This window comes from Callospermophilus lateralis, chromosome 6 (genome assembly GCF_048772815.1).
Source record: "Callospermophilus lateralis isolate mCalLat2 chromosome 6, mCalLat2.hap1, whole genome shotgun sequence".
In the NCBI taxonomy this organism is placed as follows: domain Eukaryota; kingdom Metazoa; phylum Chordata; class Mammalia; order Rodentia; family Sciuridae; genus Callospermophilus; species Callospermophilus lateralis.
In genome coordinates, this window is record NC_135310.1 from 151819465 (window position 1) to 151842798 (window position 23334).

Below are 23334 nucleotides of genomic sequence, written 5' to 3' on the forward strand. Positions count from 1 at the left end.
CCTTTTACATTATTACAAACATACATGATATAAATATTTTAAATTAAATTGGCAGAAATTTAGTTTCCCTATTACAACCTGCTCATTTTCTATCATAAAACTAGTTGCACAGATGAGTACATTTGATAACCAATCTAGAATGCATGTACACAGAACACTAGCAGGCCTCCATGGACGCAAACGCACCTTAACAAGGAGCTCTAGCCTCACCATTTTGCTTATTGTAACAACAGCATATGTCTCGTTTAGTGATTAGTGGAGAAGATAGGTGGAATTTTATTGTGAAAAGCCATTTGGGAACGCCTGACAGCTGTGCAGGAAAGAGCTCCACAAATCTTTGTGAGAAGATTGTCCCAAAGGAAGAGCAATTCTGCTTGAAATTTTTCTTTGTGCCATTTGTTTCAAATATATGTTATCTATAGTATAGCCACTGATAAATGAAGAATGAAGTAGCACACTAAAACTAATTATTTCACACGTAATGAGTTCTTTTCTAACAAAATAATTACCCTCATAGAACAAAAAAATATTCTTTGGCTGCAAACCTATATACCAAGAGGCCAGGTACTAAAAGATGACAAGACTTTTCAAACACTTACATTACACTTTTATGTACTAAAATAATAAGGTAATGATGATATGTTAATAAGGAAATTTAAAGAGGTGCATTAACTTGTAAAAAGCCTTTACAGAACAAATGAGATCTCTGTAGTAGACTAAAAAGAGTCTAAAGAGTTAGGGTGCCCTTTGAAGAGTCTAATTACAGAAAGTACCCTGGACAATAAGATAACCTAGTTCATGAAACAAAATGGTTAAGTCAGATCAAAAGAAAGATACAAAGTCAGGATATGACTGACATTCACTGACATTACTGTTATCTAAGAACAGAATATTCTGTTCTAGATGAAGGAACAATCATAAAATAGATCACACAAAATAACGGAAAATTCAAACACAAGGCCTCGATGGGTTAAACTTTAATAAAGGAATAGGATTAGACTACCCTCTAGTGGAAACTGAAGATAATTCAATATATACAGCACTTTACAAATATATTTTCCCAGCTTTGTGAGAAAGTGCACACTGTGGTTATTTCACAGAACAAGAGTACAGAATCTGGATTAAATACTTCATTTCATCCTTACATATTGTCTTTCAATTTCATGACATTTAATCTAGTGGTTTTGCATTCTAACCTTTGTGCTGTAGAAGTTAAATTTTATAACATCTACTCAAACCCTTCTGTCATAGAAAGATGGTTCTGTAAAATCACAAAAACTAGAAGGACTCCTACTTGCATGTCAGCATCCTGATGGCAGGTACCCTACCTTATTCCCAGCTGTATCCCCAGATCCTATAAATAGTGCCTGGTTCATATACCAAGAAGGCATTGTGCAAAGCATTTAAAGTTTGTCATCTTATTTAATCCTCCAACTACCCTATAAGGCAAGTTGTCCCTCGATATTTTTGGGGGATAGGTTCCAGGACTCCTGAGGATACCAAAGTTCTTGGGTGCTCAAGTTCCTTATACAAAATGGTGTAGTATATAAACTACCCACAACCTCCTATATACTTTAAATAAACTTTAGACAATTTATAATACCTAATATGATGAAAATTGCAATGTAAATAATTGTTATATTGTATTGTCAAGGAAAAGTGACTATACACATTCAATACAGACACAATTTTTTAATGAATATTTTTTATATGCAGTTGGTTAAGTGTGCAGATGAAGAACAAGTGGATAAAAAGGGCTGACAGTATTTGAGCCTCATTTTGCAGACAAGGAAACTAAAGGTTGAAACAGTTAAGAAGCCTGCATAAGTCTCACAGTTAGGAAGTTGTAGAATTGAGAAATAATCTCAGATGTGAGGGTTCGTATTCTTTGTTTTTCAATTTCCAGCATACTTTATCATTTTTTCCTTAAATGACAAGCTTTACCAGTAACTATCAATTAAACAGGCTTTTATAAGCTAGACAGATCACATCCCATGAAAAATCAATAGGAATGGATTAGCTGTTGTTACTTAACAATTCCTAAGGGGGCAGGTAATCAGGAGTCATATTTATTAAACCATAGGATAGCACAGCTAAAAGCATCATCAAAGTCTAAACTCACATAAACTCTTACTCTTTAATAAAAATAACCCCTCCAATGAGAAAGGCAAGACCAATAAGAGATAAGTAGCCAGGAAAATGAAGAGACTGATAAGATACAGTATTAGATCTGATGAGAAGGTGAAAAATTAAAAGTGAAAGTCAGTATTTTCTTCTGAATTAATTTTTTCTATCGTTTTCCACTATTTAACATTTGTAATATTATATCATGATATTTAGGTGATGATAGGAGATATTTTGAGACTATTAAAAAAAAGACCCAATAGTATATAAATAAACATTTAAAACACTAAGTGCTTCTGATATCAAAAAATGATGCCTAGGACTTAGGTTGTAGCTCAGTACAAGGCCCTACGTTCAATCCCCAGTACCAAAATAATAATGATAATATTCAAAATTAATTCATAAAGTTCATTAATGATACAGGTGTTTATAAAGCCTGTATCACAAAACTTGACTTCATAATGTTTTCCTGTTGTAACATCAACAGTGACTTTATGGAGTTTAAGTTGATTAGGTAAGTTTCACAATTTCAAAACATCTCAATGAGCTTATTCTGGGTCAGTAACCTTAGGCCTTGGGATTCCAAGTTTTGACTTTCTATCTTGTAGTTATTCATTGATATTCAGTAGAAATATCAGGCAACTAATAGCAGAGAACTCTGAAGGAAGTGTGTTTTTCAGATGCTAGTGAATAACTTCATTGGCAATATACATAAAAAAAATGAACCATCTAGATTTTAGAGGTATCTTTTAAGCAAACTGAACTCACCAAAAATGGGTCAAAATAAGTTATATTCAGACTGGGGACAGTAAATGATTCAAGTTTATTTAGAAGTGGACTATTTGTCCAGAAGAGTACCTCAGAGAATCCTTTAGCTTTAATTTGCTTTTAGTGGTAAATATTCTCAGATTAGTAAAAAGGAGAGCATTTGTTCTCAGATTAGTAAAAAGGAGAGCATTTAAATGAACATTTGGGAAGCCTGTCTCATTCCTTTAAGAAGCCAAATGTAGCTTCTAAAGAGTAAGGTCCTGTGTTTTTTTTTTTTTTTTTTTTTTTTGGTGGTTGGTACTAGGGATTGAACCCATGAGTGCTTAACCATTGAGCCCAATCCCTACCACATTTTTAATTTTGAGACAGGGTCTCTCAGTTGCCCAGGCTGGTGTTGAACTTGGAATCCTGCTCTCAGCCTCCCAAGTTGCTGGGATTATAAACATGTGCCACCATACCTGGTTAGAATCTTTTTTTTTTTTTAATTTTTTTTCTAGTTGTATATGGACAGAGTGCTTTTATTTTATTTGTTTATTTTTATGTGGTGCTGAGGACCGAACACAGTGCTTCACACATGCCAGGCAAGTGCTCTGTCACTGAGCTACAGCCCTAGACTATAGAATATTAATTGAAAATGAATATACCATATTCTAAGAAAGACTTATGTTGATGCATTTCCTAAAAACAATTAACTATGAAAATAATAATTGTGTGGGTTGGGGTTGTGGCTCAGCGGTAAAGCGCTCGCCTAGCACGTGTGAGGCCCTGGATTCGATCCTCAGCACCACATAAAAACAAATAAACAAGGACTCCAAGATGGCCACGAATAGAGTGCATCACTCCCCGTGTACCACGTCACTGTGCAGGTGAATAACGAATTAGAACGACAAAAAACTATCTTGTTAGGAATTTACAGCAAAAGTGGGGTGCACCGAAACCTAGACGAAGGATTTCCAGCACCGAGGTCCGGTAATTGAGTCTCAAACGCCAGCCAACTGTGCGACCGGAGATCCAGGCTGACTGATCCGTGCAGCCCGCCCCGCGGCTACAGACGGCAGGGCGCCACCGAGAAGCGACCAGCAAACAGAGAGAAACGTTGCTACCAATTTTGTGGAAGCCTGCCGGCTGTGCCCTCACTGAGCCCCGGGCTGAGTTCGGGATTTCAAACGGGGAAGGAAGCGGTCCAGTTCTATCCCCCACAATGGAAACTCTACCAAGGAAGCCAGCAGCCACCATCTTGGAGAGCTGACATAACCACCACCAGTCTCCGACAGATTGCAACAATAAAACAGGTGTTTGTTACTCAGTTCATCTCCCATACAGCGGGGAATTCGAATAAAATCTCTCCTAGGCTTTCCGGGGGAGGGATTATCAGAACGAGCCTACATAAAGACGTGGGAAAAGCCAGAGACACCTGACCTCCAACTCCCCCTCCCATCAACGGCAAAAAGGAAACCTGTCTCGCCAGCGCTGGGGGAGGGGCAAGCGGAAAAAATCAAAACAATAGAGTGCCAGGGTTCCCAATAGCCACCCTCCACACCCAGCAAACTGCAGGCCCAGAGTACAGTTTGAACAGCCGAGAGGCATCACTCAGGGGAAGACTTGGCTAGCAGGAGAAGTCAGGACGAGCAGGAGAAACAAGGGGACTAGAGGCCAGGCCCTCACAACTGGGTGGCTGGAGACCGCACGCCTGCTGGCGACAGGCCGGTGCAACTGGGTGGCTGGAGACTGCCCGCCCGCTGGAGACCTACCGCGCAACTGGGCGGCTAGAGATCGCCCGCCCGCCGGCGACCGCCCGCTGGCTGCCTGCGCCACTGGGCAGCTATAGACTGCCCGCCCGCCCGCCGGCGACTCACCGCGCGACTGGGCGGCTGGAGATTGCCCGCCTGCCGGCGACAGCCCACCCACTGCCTGAGCAGCTGGAGACCGCCCACCCGCTGCCTGCGCGATTGGGCGGCTAGAGACCGCCCGCCGGCCGGCGACTACAGGGCTAGACCCCGAGGTGCGGCCCAGCAGGTAAGGCACAGAGAATCTAAGAAGAGGTCTATACCCAGGCCTTCATGAAGTAGCCAACCAGGAGCTGAAACCAACCAGAGACAGTCCAGTCCCACCCCGCCACCTTTGGACACCCCGGGAAGGAGCCTGGGGCCCGCCATAGCAGAGAGGTGACGTCACTGGAGCTCGGCCATCGGAATTCCTTCCCAGCGGAATCCACTTTAGCAGGAATAGTCTACCAACACAAAGGAGAGACAACAGAGATATACAAAACCAAAACAAATCTATAGGAGAGAGCAGAAACACAGCAACCAAATAGAGCTGGAAAGTAACGTGAACAACATGAAAAAACAAGGGAAAAAAGGATTACAAACAATGCAGGACAACTTAAATTTACAGGAGGACCTAGAAGCATCAGAAACATGGATAGGGAAAGAACTCAAGGCATACCTAACTCAGATGGAAAGGAATATTAGAGAAGACATGAGACAGCAAGTCCAAGCAATGAAAGTATATTTTGAAAACGAATTAAACAAACAAATTCAAATGGCAAAGAAGAGCTTTACCAGGAGATGGAGATCTTAAAAAAAATCAAACAGTAATCCTAGAAATGCAGGAAACTATGAACCAAATTAAAAACTCAAACGAGAATATTACAAATAGACTAGATCAAGTAGAAGTCAGAACATCAGACAATGAAGACAAAGTTTATCAACTTGAAAAGAGTATATTCAACACAGAAAAGATGCTTAAATCTCACGAGCAATCTATTCAAGAGATATGGGATGTCTTAAAAAAACCAAATTTGAGAGTCATCGGGATAGAAGAAGGCATAGAGATTCAAACCAAAGGAATGGACAACCTATTAAATGAAATAATTCTAGGAAACTTCCCAGAGATGAAAGATGGAATGGACTGTCAAATCCTGGAAGCCTACAGGACCCCAAACATTCAAAACCGTACTAGACCAACTCCAAGACATATAATTATGAAGATAGCCAACATACAGAACAAGGAGAGAATATTAAAAGCTACAAGAGAAAGGAGGCAGATTACATTCAGGGGTAAACCAATTAGGTTAACGACTGATTTTTCATCCCAGACTTTGAAAGCAAGAAGATGCTGGAACAATGTATTTCAAATGCTGAAAAATAATGGATTCCAACCAAGAATACTATATCCAGCAAAATTAAGCTTCAGATTTGACAATGAAATTAAAATCTTTCATGATAAACAAAAGCTAAAAGAATTCGCAGCCAGAAAACCAGCATGCAAAGCATTTTGAGCAAAATACTACAAGAAGAATTGAAAAATAGTGCCCAAAACTAACAGCGGGAGGTATCTCAGTAAAGGGGGAGGAAAATAACCAAAAAGTAAAAACTAGCCAAACTAAAATAAATAAATAAATAAACACGACTGGAAGTACAAACCAAATTTCAATTGTAACCTTAAATGTTAATGGCCTAAATTCACCAATCAAGAGACATAGGCTAGTAACCTGGATCAAAAAAACAAATCCAACAATATGCTGCCTTCAGGAGACTCACATGATAGGAAAAGACATACACAGGCTGAAGGTAAAAGGTTGGGAAAAATCATACCACTCACATGGCCCTCGGAAGCAAGCAGGAGTGGCCATACTCATATCGAATAAAATCAACTTCAAACCTAAGTTAATCAAAAGGGATAAAGAAGGACACTATATACTGTTAAAAGGAACCATCCACCAACAAGATATAACAATTATCAATTTGTATGCACCAAACAATGGTGCTGCAACGTTCATAAAACAAATTCTCCTCAAGTTCAAGAGTCAAATAGACTATAACACAATAATTATGGGTGACTTCAACACACCGCTCTTGCCATTAGACAGATCCTCCAGACAAAAGCTGAATAAAGAAACTATAGAACTCAATAGCACAATCAATAACCTAGACTTAACCGACATATGTAGAATATATCAACCATCATCAAGTGGATACACGTTCTTCTCAGCAGCACATGGATCCTACTCAAAGATAGACCATATATTATGCCATAGGGCAACTCTTGGTAAATATAAAGGTGTGGACACAATACCATGTACCACATCTGATCATAATGGAATGAAACTGGAAATCAATGATAAAAGAAGGAAGGAAAAATCCTACATCACATGGAAAATGAACAATATGTTACTGAATGATCAATAGGTTACAGAAGACATAAAGGAGGAGATAAAAAAATTCTTAGAGACAAATGACAATACAGACACAACATACCGGAATCTATGGGACACAATGAAAGCAGTTTTAAGAGGGAAATTCATTTCCTGGAGTTCTTTCCTCAAAAAAAGAAAAAACCAACAAATAAATGAATTCACACTACACCTCAAAAGCCTAGAAAAGGAAGAGCAGAACAACAGCAAATGTAGAAGAAGACAAGAATAATTAAAATCAGAGCAGAAATCAACGAAATTGAAACAAAAAACACCATTGAAAAAATTGATAAAACTAAAAGTTGGTTCTTTGAAAAAATAAATAAGATCGACAGGCCCTTAGCCATGCTAACGAAGAGAAGAAGAGAGAGAACTCAAATTACTAACATATGGGATGAAAAAGGCAATATCACAACAGACACTACAGAAATACAGAAGATAATTAGAAAGTATTTTGAAACCCTATATTCCAATAAAATAGAAGATAGTGAAGATATCGATAAATTTCTTAATTTCTTCCTTTGTTATTGGTCTGTTTAAATTCTGTGTGTCTTGAGTCAGGAAGACACACACAATTTAAACAGACCAATAACAAAGGAAGAAATAGAAGAAGCCATCAAAAGACTACCAACCAAGAAAAGCCCTGGACCGGATGGGTATACAGCAGAGTTTTACAAAACCTTCAAAGAAGAATTAATACCAATACTTTTCAAGCTATTTCAAGAAATAGAAAAAAGAAGGAGCTCTACCAAATTCATTCTATGAGGCCAACATCACCCTGATCCCGAAACCAGACAAAAACACTTCAAAGAAAGAAAACTACAGACCAATATCTCTAATGAACTTGGATGCAAAAATTCTCAATAAAATCCTGGCGAATCAAATACAAAAGCATATCAAAAAAATTGTGCACCATGATCAAGTAGGATTCATCCCTGGGATGCAAGGCTGGTTCAATATACGGAAATCAATAAATGCTATTCACCACATCAATAGACTTAAAGATAAGAACCATATGATCATCTCGATAGATGCTGAAAAAGCATTCGACAAAGTACAGCATCCCTTTATGTTCAAAACACTAGAAAAACTAGGGATAATAGGAACTTACCTCAACATGGTAAAAGCTATATATGCTAAACCTCAGGCTAGCATCATCCTAAATGGAGAAAAACTGAAGGCATTCCCTCTAAAATCTGGAACAAGTCAGGGATGCCCTCTATCACCACTTCTATTCAATTTAGTTCTTGAAATACTAGCCAGAGCAATTAGACAGACAAAAGAAATTAAAGGCATAAAAATAGGAAAAGAAGAACTTAAATTATCGCTATTTGCGGATGACATGATAATATATTTAACAGACCCAAAAGGGTCTACAAAGAAACTGCTAGAGTTAATAAATGAATTCAGCAAAGTGGCAGGATATAAAATCAACACGCATAAATCAAAGGCATTCCTGTATATCAGCAACAAAACTTCTGAAATGGAAATGAGGAAAACCACTCCATTCACAATATCCTCAAAGAAAATAAGATACTTGGGAATCAACCTAACAAAAGAGGTGAAAGATTTATACAATGAAAACTTCAGAACCCTAAAGAGAGAGATAGAAGATCTTAGAAGATGGAAAAATGTACCCTGTTCATGGATAGGCAGAACTAACATCATCAAAATGGCGATATTACCCAAAGTTCTATATAGGTTTAATGCGATGCCAATCAAAATCCCAACGGCATTTCTTGTAGAAATAGATAAAGCAATCATGAAATTCATATGGAAAAACAAAAGACCCAGAATAGCAAAAGCAATTCTAAGCAGGAAGTGTGAATCTGGAGGTATAGCGATACCAGATTTCAAACTGTACTACAGAGCAATAGTAACAAAAACAGCATGGTACTGGTACCAAAACAGGCAGGTGGACCAATGGTACAGAATAGAGGACACAGAGACCAATCCACAAAAGTACAACTTTCTTATATTTGATAAAGGGGCTAAAAGCATGCAATGGAAGAAGGATAGCATCTTCAACAAATGGTGCTGGGAAAATTGGAAATCCATATGCAACAAAATGAAACTGAATCCCTTTCTCTCGCCATGCACAAAAGTTAACTCAAAATGGATCAAGGAGCTAGATATCAAATCAGATACTGTGTCTGATAGAAGAAAAAGTTGGATACGATCTACATACTGTGGGGTCGGGCTCCAAATTCCTTAATAGGACGCCCACAGCCCAAGAGTTAATAACAAGAATAAACAAATGGGACTTACTTAAACTAAAAAGTTTTTTCTCAGCAAGAGAAGCAATAAGAGAGGTAAATAGAGAGCCTACATCCTGGGAACAAATTTTTACCCCTCACTCTTCAGATATAGCCCTAATATCCAGAATATACAAAGAACTCAAAAAATTAAACAATAAGATAACAAATAACCCAATCAACAAATGGGTCAAGGACCTGAACAGACACTTCTCAGAGGAGGACATACAATCTATCAACAAGTACATGAAAAAATGCTCACCATCTCTAGCAGTCAGAGAAATGCAAATCAAAACCACCCTAAGATACCATCTCACTCCAGTAAGATTAGCAGCCCTTATGAAGTCAAACAACAATAAGTGTTGACGAGGATGTGGGGAAAAGGGTACACTTGTACATTGCTGGTGGGACTGCAAATTGGTGAGGCCAATTTGGAAAGCAGTATGGAGATTCCTGGGAAATCTGGGAATGGATCCACCATTTGACCCAGCTATCGCCCTTCTCGGACTATTCCCTGAGGATCTTAAAAGAGTGTACTATAGGGATACTGCCACATCAATGATCATAGCGGCACAATTCACAATAGCTAGACTATGGAACCAACCTAGATGCCCTTCAATAGACGAATGGATAAAAAAATGTGGCATTTATACACAATGGAGTATTACGCAGCACTAAAAAATGACAAAATCATGGAATTTGCAGGGAAATGGATGGCATTAGAGCAGATTATGCAGCGAAGCTAGCCAATCCTTAAAAAACAAATGCCAAATGTCTTCTTTGATATAAAGAGAGCAACTAAGAACAGAACAGGGAGGAAGAGCATGAGGAAAAGATTAACATTAAACAGAGACGAGTGGGGGGAGAGAAAGGGAGAGAGAAGGGAAATCATATGGAAATGGTAGGAGACCCTCAATGTTACACAAAATTACATATGAGGTTGTGAGGGGAAACGGGGGGGGGGGGAAACAAGGGAGAGAATTGAACAACAGCAGATGAGGTAGAGAGGGAAGATGGGAGGGGAGAGGGGATAGTAGGGGATAGGAAAGGTAGCAGAATACAACAGTCACTAATATGCCATTATGTAAAAATGTGAGTGTGTAACCGATGTGATTCTGCAATTTGTATTTGGGGTAAAAATGGGAGTTCATAACCCACTTGAGCCAAATGTATGAAAGATGATATATCATGAGCTTTGTAATGTTTTGAACAACCAATAAAAAAAAAACAAAAAAAATCCAAATAAACAAAATAAAAGTATTGTGTACAACTAAAAAATAAATATAAAAAAAGTATTTAAAAAATAATAACTGTGGCAAATGCATTTAGTTTAGTGGAGTGGTAGTAAATAAAGAATAAATATCTATAAGTAGAATTTATTCCCAGCTGAGGGGAAAAAGAGAGAGAGGGGAAGGTCATCATAAAAGAATATCTACAAAGAAACACATGACCAATGAAAGCACATGACGAACAGAGCTGCAGCTGAGTAAGCTAAATGAAGTGGCCGAGAAGAAAAGCCCAGATACCTTGAAGGTTCAGTTACCCAAAGCTTAAGCAGCACCATTCCTATATCTGCAGGAGGAAAAACTCCACACAGAGGGAAATCTGACACTTCTCCTAGGACCAGAATTTCTTCTCCATGCCCTGCCTCATAAAGTCCCAGCCTCAGAAGTGTCTGTAATGGCCAGAAGGTTTGAAGAAGATAGTTAGGGAAGGCCAACTGACAGCTGCCATCCTGCCTCACCACCACCTCAGAGGGCATTGCTGTGACTGGGATCCTGGGTCCACATCTGGCCAACTGGGACCCTATACAGTCACAACCTCTCCAAGGCTTAGGTTCTTTATTGGTAAAGCAGGGATAAGAAAAGCTACTTTAATAGGGTTTTGTGTCAATTAAAGATAGTATCTGCAAAGTACTTAACAACTCTGACACACAGTCAATGCTATAAATGTTGGTGACTATTACAAGCAAAAACATTCTGATATCATTTGTCTATTTTATTTAGACAAAAAAAAAAACCTGGTGTGTGACTTGTTTATTACTTTGTGAATCAGTTTTGTACTGTTTTAAATGAGGTAATATTGAGAAACAGGAAAAGATGATAGGGTACCTTTACTTTCTCACCTGTAAGACTGAATCAAGTTATCAGCTCAAGAAGTTTACATCCTGTGTAGATAGCTTCAGCCTCCTCTTTGACTAAGATTCTAAGCTTGGATAGAAAACAGTACTAAAAAAAATTACAGAAAGGCTCACTTAAAAAAAAATGGAGGCCATTATTTTGGAATAAGCTCCTATGGTAAGTCACAACACATCAGGACAAAACTAAAACTGAATTCACTTAATGCTAAAGTTCCACCTCACCAAACTGAAATTGTGCTGTTTATTTGACTTTCCTGAAACATCAGGATTAAAAAGAAAATAGCCAAATTTCCCAAACAGGCCAGTTTCCCCTTGCATGATAATAAAATTTCCTCTGCCTTAATCCTTACACAAAAAAAGTAATCTGAAGTAACCTGATGTTAACTTTTTCTGGAAGTACACAATCATTTTTCTATTGTTTTGTCTCCCTGCTCACACTCTACAGAGTAACTTTCAAATGACCCATCTGTATTTTGTTTCTGCTTCCCTCAGTGCTTTCTGGCTATACTACTAACCTCCTGTGCTCAGTTCATTAGAACACTCACTATAATTTATGAAATGAAATGTTGCCCGATTTTAGAATTGAAAATAAAACCAACTAGGACTTTCAAATTATTGTAATTTCGTCCTCTGACAGAGTTAGCCATGATATTATCCTCAGATGTAGCATTGTAAACAATAATTTTCTGACTATAAACCTAAGGAATAAAAGGATATCAATATAATCCAGCCAAATAAAAACAACAAAAATAAACCTGCAGAAAATTAAAACTTAGCCAAACAGATACCTCAACTGGATTTGTTTGAGGAGGGGAAAGTTGTGCAAGACGTGAAGCCTAGTAGACCTATACTTTAAAAGCAACGTCTTCTGGAAGACATCCTACAGTAAGGACAAAGTCATCCTAATCCCTCTTACTTGCTACATTTAACACTTCTAAAAAAAGGCCTAATGTCCCAAAGATAGTACAGAGTCACATAAAGAACTGTGAGAATAAAACTTACATTTCCTGATGTGAACTGAGACAGAAAACATCAGTGGAATGCTAGAAATTTCTATACTTTAAATAATTTTCTGTCTAATCCTAAATCAAACTATTGAATTAATTAAAAATTCACTATTTCCCAAAACATTCTGTTAGCCAGAAACAATGTATTCTTGGAAAGTTTTGAAATTACACCAAATCCCACCAAAACTGTTTTCATTCCAAAATGTGATGTACAGATACAAACGTCCAACTTACCCAGATTTGCTGTCATGGATTCTAGGTCTGCTATTAAACCTGGAAGCTGCTGGAGCTGTTCTTGCAGCTCTATCAGGCTGGTCTTCTTTTTCTCCCAGTGTGCTGAAAGCATGACCACCTCGCTGTCCACCAACTGCAATACAGACCCAGAAAGGCAAAGGAAAACAGATCTTGGGTATGGAGAAATTACAGCTAGTACAAGATTCAGTCACTGTTAATTTAACAATCCACTACTTAGCACAGATGATACTACATGCTAAACAAGCCTGAGGTTGTTTTCTTTTCTTTTCTTTTCTTTTTCAGAAAAGAACTGACTTATTATTCAGTAAAGGAAACCTCAAATTGTTGCTTGTGACAGTGCATCTTAACCCAAAGAAGAGAAAGTTTAAAAATGACTTTTGAAATCACTTCTACATATAATCTGTTTTTAAGGAAACCATTTATTTGAAAAATCTAAACCTAAAGAGAAAAAAAAAACCTACCACAAGTAATCAAAAAGAAAACAAACAATAACAAATCAAAACATAATTAGCAGGTAATTATTTGTTTTACAAAAGAATTCTCATAACAGAAGTTTCCTAATGTATTTTAAATAACCTGATGATTTCATAGTTAAGCAGGAATAGTTCCTGCATGAAGATATTGACATATACCAAAGAACTATAGGTAATTGTATGCAATTCCAGAAAAAGATTTACATCACCAAACAAGTAAATCAGATGTTAAAAAGTCCTAACAGCAGGGTTAAGAGATACTAGGCTAGCCTCAGATAATTCTTACTTCTTTTCCTAAAGACTGTAAAGAAAGTAACACCCATTAGTTTCTCCCAAACAATTTTGTTTTGGTCTTAACATGGTGAAAGAGGAAAGGACCTGGGATAAGATGCAGGGGGTGAAAGGTCACTGTTTGAAAACATGGCCAATAACAAGAAGCCTGAATTGTGACAAATACCCATATTCTGTACAATAAATGTTACAAAATCCATCACATAATCATTTGAATTTGATATGCAAAATCATTGAATTCAGTTTTATAGAAAGAATTTACATTACAAGAGATTAAAATTCTTTAAGAGTTAGACTGAATATAACTGATGCTCATATCTCAAAATATAAGAATTTTAGAGGAATTCATTTATCAAAATTAAGATACAAAATTATTATTTTACTAGATTATTATTACTAGGTTTTTTTATTATATTAAAATGTAGAAACACTCACATCTGGAAAAAAAACACCGAGTACAATGTATCTCCCTATTGTTTCCAGCCCACAACGGGACAATAATCATACCATCTCTCATATTCAGGCCTATGTTGAGGGGAAGAGGTGATACCAAGCTTTCTGTGAACTGTATTTCTCATTATTTTTTAATTTTTTATTTATTTACTATTTTATTTATTAAGAGATGAGGGTCTAGCTATGTTGTTCAGGCTGGCCTTGAATTCCTGGGCAAAAGCCACACTGTCTTAGCCTCTCCAAGTAGCTGGGACCATAGGCAGATATCATGATTGTCAACTGGTCTTTATAATAATCTCTAAAAGTAGTTTTAAAAGTACTAAAAAAGTACTAAACTGCGATAAAAGATACAACTGTGATGTGGTAAGGAATTGGCTTGAAACAAAGATCTGTGTTCACAAAATTCATTTCTAAAGTTCAAACAACTTCTATTGACTGCCCATTATTTGCTAATCCCTGTTTTAGGCACTGGAGATGAATAAAGAATATCCTGCACTCTTAGGCATAGTTTGGTGGAAGATTTCTCAAATTCTCTTGGCTTCAGACTTTAAACTGTAACAAAATTCCTTTATTACAGGGACATCTTAAGAATAAATAATACATTTTGCCTGAGCCAGGCATGGTGGTGCATGCCTATAATCCCAGCAACTTGGGGGCCTGCCCAGGAGGCTGAGGCAGGAGGATCCCAAGTTTAAGGTCAGCTTTGGCAACTTAGGAAGACCCTGTCTGAAAACGAAAATAATTTTGAAAAAGGGGTTGGTAATGTGGTTCAGTGGTAGAGTGTCCTGTGTTCAATCTCCAGTATCACAATAAATAAATAAATAAACAAACAGACACACACGGCCCCCCCCCCGCCCTTGTATATGTGTATGCATAAATATATATGGCATATCTTTTTAAAAAGTTGTTAAATCTATAATAAACAATTCTGGAATATTAATCATTCCTTACTAAAAATCAAAGGTATTGAGGATCCAATCCAGTGCCTCACATATCTAAGGCAAGGGCTTTACCCATTGAGCTACAGCCCCAACCCACCAATATTTAATATTAAAACTTAATGATAGTTTATCTTATGTAACTTCCACAAAATTAAAAATATATTCTGAATATAGGCTATAAGATTATGATAAAAAATAATTTATTCCCAGAAATTCAATTTTCTACCTCTAAGTCAACAAATCCAGTTTAAATAACAGGAAATCAACTTTAGGAGTAGGATAAACCCAGAGGGCTTCATTCCAAAATCCCTTCTGGCAGCCACTGAGATTAGGCAAATAAAGAATGAGCATGGAACACCAGTGACTTACAATGTGGATAACAAGACCTGACTCTATACAAAATTGCACAGTTCAGAGTCAAAGGAGATATATTATTTCATTTGATTTTTTAACAACTTTAGTAAGCTAGAAGCAAAACACTAGAGGTCTAACTTCAGAAAACTGCCCTCAGGCTCTAACCCCTAAGTCATTATTAACTCTGTATTCACTTACTGATTGCTAAGGAAGGGAAAAATATCTTAGAACTTGTTTAGAAAAAGCCTAGGCAACTAAGTTACTATTGACCACAGACATTTGCTTTTTAAGATACTGCTCTAAATTCTAAAATTATATAGTTAGAATTGGCTTTAAAATAGATAAGTATGAAATAATTTGTTAAACAAGACTGAATTGTCTATGAGTATGTTTGCCCCAAGAGACTGATGCTGTTGAGTTAAAAGCTGACAAAGACACATGAGCAGGTCTGATAAAATAAACATGTGATAAGTTTAACACCACTAATAATAAACACACTTAAATATTTACATGTCTCAATACATTACAGAGGGCTTTGAAGTACATTTTCATTATTACAGCTGGGAATTGTACTTTTGGAAAGCAGAGAAGTCTCTGGTTCTGACAACTGGGAAGGTTTGGGTGTTTGCTACTATTTGGGAGGAAGGGACCAGAATCTGTGGGAATCTGAGGGCTCCAGGCAGAGAGAGTTTCATCTATGAAGAATTTCTTGGTTGTCAAAATGCAGTCACTTGTGACTCTCATTTCCTAACTGAGTTCCTCAGTTCCTTAGGAGGTATTATAATAAACAACCCCATAATTATGTGAGGCCAAAACCATATGCCAATTTGTTCAGGAATACTGACAAATTTCCTTGTTGGTTCCTTCTGCCAATAGGTAGACCATAACCTTTCACTAGGGGATGTAGCCACTTCAAAGTTCAAAGAGCATTATGTAAGTGTCTCAGATTCAGTTCCCAAGTCTTCCATCCCAATAAATATCCAAAAGTTTTTTACTATTTGACCCAGATTGCATATTTTATACTTTTAACACTGATTTTAGTTCCTTATTCATTTTTTTAAGCCTTTTAATCTTTTAATTTTGTGAGCTTAATGTATATTATAAATTCTTATATTCAAATATACATCCTTATATATTTTTGTGAGCTTAATGCATTTTTAAAGAATGTATACACATACAAAAATTCTTATATGCAATATTTATAATATATAAACAGGTATTCTTTCACATTTAACCTAAAACTCAGGCATTTTAGAAGGGGATCTGGGTCATCCATGACTTTTTTATATGTTATACATAAATATATACTTTTATATATACAGAGAGGGAGAAAAAGAGAGAGAGAACACATACTCGTGTTTCAGGGCTACAGGGCTTTGTTTCCCTTTCTCTCTCTCTTTGGCAGTACGAGGGCTTGAACTCAAGGGCATTGTGCCACTGAGGTACATCTACAGTCCTTTTTTATTTTTTGTTTTGAGACAGGGTCACTGACTTGCCTGGGATAATGAAATTTGTGATCCTCCTGCCTCAGCCTCCAGTCACTGGGATTATAGACATGCTATAGACCACACCCTGCTACTACAGGGCTTTTCAAAGTAGTCAGGAGTCAATTAACAAAAGGGAATATTGAGAAATGCACCATTAAGCAATTTCATCTTTGTGCAAACACCAAAGAGCACTTTAACCTAAAAGGTCTAGCCCATTACATACCTAGACTACATAGTAGATAGCTATGGCTCCTAAACCAGTACAGCAGGTTATTATATAGAATACTGTAGATAACTGAAACACAATCTAAACTGTAACATATCTAAACAAAAAAAAATGATTCAGTAAAAATATGGTATGGGTGGGGAGGAGATACACCTGTCTAGGGCGCTTACCAGGGCTGGAGTGTGCAGGACTGGAATTTGCTCTGGGGGAATCAGCAAGTGAGTGGAGAAGAAATGTGCAGGCCCAGGACACTATTGTACCTACCGTAGACTTTTCTTCCTTCAATAATAAACTTAGTTTACTATAGTTTTTTAGTTTGACTTATATAGTAACAGGTTAAAACACAAACATATCGTACAGTTATACAAAAATATTTTCTTTGTATCTTGTTGATTTCTGCAACTTCTTCCTTCGTGAATCTTCTGAAGTCATGGACAAATCTCTTGAATATCTTCTTCCAGATGTCAGCATATACTCCATGGAGAAATCACCCTAAGCCCAAGTAAAGTTCGGGCTGCAGCAGCATCTTCTCAGCATCTTGTTCAGTTGCAGTACTAGCCTGGGCAAAAGTCTTCCTCCAGTAGTAGGCCTTAAAAGTTGCTGTAAGTCCTTGATACAGATCAAAAGGGTGATATTTAGAAGGAGAAACACCACTTTGACAAAGGGATGAAGATCACCAATAAAAGGCAGATATATGAAGCATTACCAACAATCCAACAATAAGCACTATTTTGAAAAGTATGTTATTCTCCAAACAGTGTTTCTCAGTTCTGCTGGCAAAGCACTCAGGAGGCATTCTAGAAGAGGACTGGGTCATGCATGACTTCCTATTGTTCCATAGGACACTCTGTGTGCTTACTGATATGCTGGAAAGTCCTGCAGTTCTCACAGTGCCAGAGGGTATGAGAGGGTTTCAATCTGTAGCCTGCAACATTGCCCTCAAGCAAAACTGTTATCTTCTCCTTAAAAGCCAAGAAACCTAACACTGACCTGGATGCTTATGGGGTAAAAGTCCTTCTAGTCCTCCTATTCCATATAGGGAGCTTTCATCCACTTGAAGATCTGCTCGGCAGGTGATTTTCCTCCATGATAAGTTTATCTAGTATTTCCAAAAACCCCTCAGCTGCCCTCACAGCAGCACTCATGGACTCAACATTCTTTCACATTCTATGATGAATAATGATTCTTGAATAGCTTAAATCCCCACAGCTGGAGGCACATTCAATATCAGAGGTGGGTCCGGCCTTTTCTTTCAACACTGTGAACAATCTCTTGCTGTGGCCATGATTGTCCTGGTGCTGAGAGGGTCTTCAATCCAGGCCACTGGAAGTTTCTCAGTATCTGACACAGGCTCATCTTGAATTTGTTAGTCTCATTGCCTTCATCAAAGAAGCAGGTCCTTTAACAGCTTCCATCACTCTGCTCTAGATTAAGGCCAAGTGATAACATTGCTGCGCTTCCACCTTCATAGTCCACTTGATCACTTTTAATTTTGTTAGCAGGTCAATTATTCGATGTGGCCTTTTAATGGCAACATTAGCAGCTATTTTTGTATACTTAAGGGCCATGAAGAACAAGATAACATAAGATTAAATCAAGCACAAGGGAAAATGATGCGATCAAGATGTGATAAACCGAGATGAGGCTGCCGTGGAATAGCAAGTTAACAGTATGCAAAACATGGCGCACTGTTTTATGGTAAACTGTTTTTGTTGTTGTTTTTAAATAAGTAGAAGTACATTTTAAAATAATTAAAAAGGACAGTCAATATGTAAACCAGCCACACATTCCTTTATTATTTTATGTGCTATTCATAATTGTATGAGTTACATGGCAGTGCAGTATGTATACACCAACACCACCACAAACATGATAACATGCTGCACTTTGAAAAAACCTCAGCTGTGACATCACTTGCATTTCAGCTCTATTATCATTCAATGGTGCTCTCATATATTTAGCCCATGGTTGACCGAGAAACTTGGTCATGCAGCATATGGCTGTGACTACTCTGCCTTACTGCCAGATACTAACATTCTCCTCTTCTCAGCAATTTCTAAGAGAAAGAAACACTAGTATCTAAAGGTCATCATAAATATTCCTTTGTTCTAAACTATTAAAGCTTCACTAACATAGGTAGATGGTAAAGAAAGTCTTAAATCCAAAAGTCAGACATACAGAAATATCTAAGAGAAAGTTTAACTGACATTAATAGCACAAAATATTTGATCATGGCTAGTAAAGCTTTAAGTGTGTGTACCAGTAATTTTAAATACAAGTTACTTTCATTCATTATATACTCTATAAATACCTAAAAATAAATTTGTTCTTTAAATAGCATTCAAATCACTGAAATGTTTATATTTTATATATACGTATATTTGTATATATTATTTATATACTTAACTTTTTTTGTTGTTGTTAACTCAAGTGTTGATTTTAGGTAGACTGAGCAAAGCTAAGCTTTTGCCCAAACAGTAAGAAATTCTTTAACAGTGGGTAGAATGAGGTCACATCTCATAATTTACATATACTACAACGTTATCAAGCTCTAATTCAAAGCATTATACCTAGATGAATGAAATACCTCACTGTTCTTAAAATAAAAGTTAAAAATTCTCCAACCCAACTAAACTAAATTACCAGACTGAGAAATTGTGTTGGGGGGGGGGGGGAGTGCGAGCCAGGCAAGGTAGTGCACACCTATAATAATAGTGACTTCGGAGGCTGAGGTAGGAAGACTTCAAGTCCAGTAACTTAGCAAGACTTGAAGCAACTTAATGATATTCTCTCTCAAAATTTAAAAAAAAGGGCTGAGGATAAAGCTCTGTGGCAAAATGCCCCTGAGTTAAATCCCCAGCACCAAAATAATAATTTGGGAGTTTGAACTAAATTCAATATTAGATATTTATTTAGATGCCAGGGATTGAATTTGAAGTACTGCAAAATACTTCCATACAATAATAAACTTAATTCTTAATAAATTAGCATTTAATATCGAAAAGGAAATTTTCCCATGAATATAAAATTAGCCAATTCTAGATGAGCATGGTGGTGCGTGCCTGTAATCCCAGTTGCTGAGGAGGCTGAGGTAGGAGGATCCCAAGTTCAAAGACAGCCTCAGCAACTTAGTGAGGTCCTAAGAAACTCAGCGAGACTCTGTCTCCAAAAAAAAAACCAAAAAGGACTGGGTACAGATGTAGCTCAGTGGGTTCAATCCCTGGCACCTAAATAAATAAATACATAGTTAAATAAAATTAGCCGATCCTTTACCTCTCCAGCATTTGCACATTCTTTGGCTCTTCTGTGAAGTGCAGCCCAGGTATCTTCATATCTAAGAAAAGCAAAACAATTCAAAATGAAAAATCACACATTAAAAAGAAATACTATTGCCAATCCCAATAAACCAAAGGCCAAATGGTTTGTCTGATATGTGGATGCTAATTCACAATAATTGGGGATGGGAGGTGGGGGCTAGGGACAAAGAGGTACTTAGGTACTTTGGATTAGACAGAGGGGAGTGAAGGGTGGGGAGGGAGTATGGGGGTAGGAAGAATAGAAGAACTAACAGACATTATCACCCTATGTACATGTATGACTACACAATCAGTGTATTCTACATCATGTACAACCAGAAGAATGAGAAGTTATACTTCATTTATGTATGATGTGTCAAATGTCAAAATGCATTCTACTGTCATGTATAACTAATTAGAATTAAAAAAAAAAAAAAGATGAACCTGGAACATAATACCACTCCAGAAAGAAGCAGCTCAAAAAATAAGGGGACACGTTCCAAGAACTTCAAAGAGCTTCTATGGCCAAATATGGGACAATTAAAGCAACCAAAAAAAAAAATAATGGTAGTAATGGATTATAACTTAAAGAATAAAACAAACATCCATGAGTCCGTAGTGATATAAACAAATAGTTGAATAAATAAAGGAAGGAGAGGAGAAAAACTCTTGTTTTATAGAATGCCAATTAATTTTAAAAGAAATGATGAAAATCACTACTTGATAAATATAAGAAAAATAACTGTTTCAGAAAAGAATTCTAATGGATTTAAAATTTGTGGATGAAAGTACGAAGAGAAACAGGATATTTACATAGCCTCAAAGTATCTCTCCAGAGGATACACATTAACTAAAATGGTAAGAAGAGAGTGGAGGGTATGTATACAAACCATTACAGAGACATGCTATCCAATTCTTAGCAGATACTCATAAACAAGGATTCAGAATGATCAAGGGCAATGAGAAATATCAACATCAGGTGCCCCCTGATGTGGTGTACTTGAGAAGGACACAAAATCACTCTTCTAGTGTTTTCTGATAGAGGGCACTAACTTGAATTCATTCATTAGGAAAGAGGAAACAAACTTGAGTTAATGGGACATTTTGCAAACACTGACCACTCCTTTTCAAAAGTGTCAAGATCATGAGAAGACAAACTCAGGAAGTGTTCTGACTACAAGAGATAAAGGAGGCACAGTGACCAAATAAAATGTGTGATGCTGGACTGGATCTTAGTTCAGAAAAAAAGATATTATTCAGACAATTACAGAAATCTGAATAAGAGTTACAGTATTTACCAACACTAATTTTTTGCTTCTGATCATAATTATCATAGTATGCAAAATCAGGGAAGATTGAATTCCTTGTTCTATTTTTATAATTGTTTTTAAGTATAAAATGATCTCAAGATTTAAAAAATACAATTTCTGCACGATTCACACATGGTTGCTGATGTAAAACATGATTTTCCATCTTATCTAAAATTCTAACTATTCAAGTGACAATTCTCTGAAAGGGACTATGTATTCAATGAATTTATACTACCCTCCTTTATAGTTACAGAGAAATTTACAATTTTCCTGTTGAATTTAAATAGGAAAATAAATCTGACAATCCCAACAGAGTGTTATCAGTGTATATATGTATATACATAATGAAAGGCAAGGTGGAAGGTAACACAATTAATAGTCTTACTGTCACTGTCAACTAACAGAAAGATTGAAAATTTTCTCTGGTGAATCAGACTGTGTAAGTATCAATTAAAATCAACAAGATTCACCGAATGCCAAACATTACTAAATGTAGGCATCAGAGTTGCTGAGATGGACTTTACCTCAGCATCTCAAATCTCTAGTACCTAGCACAGGGGAGTTATTAAATGTCTGCCAAGTGAAGAAATAAATACACTCACTTCAAAATTTAAATTCAGGGCTTCATGATAAAATTTTCTATCATTTTCTCCAATCAATGGAAAAGAGCAAATTCATCACTGCCTGCCATTTCAACTCCAGATCAATCATTCTTTTCCTACCATCTCCTTTTTGTCCCTGTTGTATTTGTGCTTTCCACACCCTCTTTACCATTATATCACCTTCCCTCATATCCACCAGTTCAGCAGCTGGTTCTTGACTTTTCCTTCTGTATTTGATATTTCTTAAAAAAATAACACAGGTTAACTTAACCAGTCATTTTTTTCTGCTCTCCTATGCTACTGAGCATTATTACAGAAAGGTATACAAACCATTACAGAGACATGCTAACCAACCTTGCATGGGCCTCAGCTGCCAATCAGCAGTTTTAAAAATTCATTCCTATAAGATTGCTCACAGAAGTCTACACAGCAGGTGTTACACATATCACGGAGCTTTGAAAGTCATCTTTATCTAGTCACTTTCAACAAATGGGTGGCCTTGTTATAAAGATCCTGGATATAAGTCTTCAATTTTCATGCTTTAAAATGTCTTTAAAATTGCAAATCAATGATGAAAAATGGAGAAAAAATCATTCTGATAATGCAATAATTCATTATTCTAATAATACTTCATATATAGAATTAGTGGAAGAATTCACAACATAATCAGAAAAATCAACATATACATAAATAATTACCTTCTAAGGTAGACTCATTAAGGAGACTGACTTTTAACTGTTATACACCACACTGCCTAAAGCTATGATTTAGAAGTCACAGAGAAGATGCCAAAGTGGGAAGCACCAGGAATCTGCCTTCTTCCCTGGGCCACAGCTGTACTGACAGAACCTATCTGAAGAAACTATTTGAAATTGGCATCTACTGAAGGCTTGTGATTTCTAGGGGAAAGCTTGGATGGAAAACAGATCAATTTTGTTCAATTCCATCTCTCAGCACAGCCACAGCTACCCATCCCCCAACCCAAGCCCCAAGGCAGGCAGCCACACAATTGCTCCTGAAGCAGCTCCTATGCAGGTTGTGGGAGCTAGGCTGGCAAAGAGGACCCGGTCCTCCAAACTGGGGACCCATGTTCTGATCACTAGTTGCTGCCTCTGATCAGGGAGATGCAGATACAGAGGCGACCATTATTAAAAATC

At 37.1% G+C, this 23334-nt stretch overlaps 1 protein-coding gene across 3 annotated transcripts in view; it reads right to left on the reverse strand.

Moving 5' to 3' along the window:
• Dtnbp1 (dystrobrevin binding protein 1) overlaps window positions 1-23334 on the reverse strand; it is a 122930-nt gene that overhangs the window by 87976 nt on the left and 11620 nt on the right. For all 3 annotated transcript variants that reach the window (XM_076859229.1, XM_076859228.1, XM_076859227.1), the window contains 2 exons: window positions 20243-20303; window positions 12724-12856 (listed from right to left, as the gene is read on the reverse strand). In XM_076859229.1, the coding sequence (XP_076715344.1) occupies window positions 12724-12856; window positions 20243-20303 (194 nt within the window). The remainder of the gene's footprint in view (window positions 1-12723; window positions 12857-20242; window positions 20304-23334) is intronic.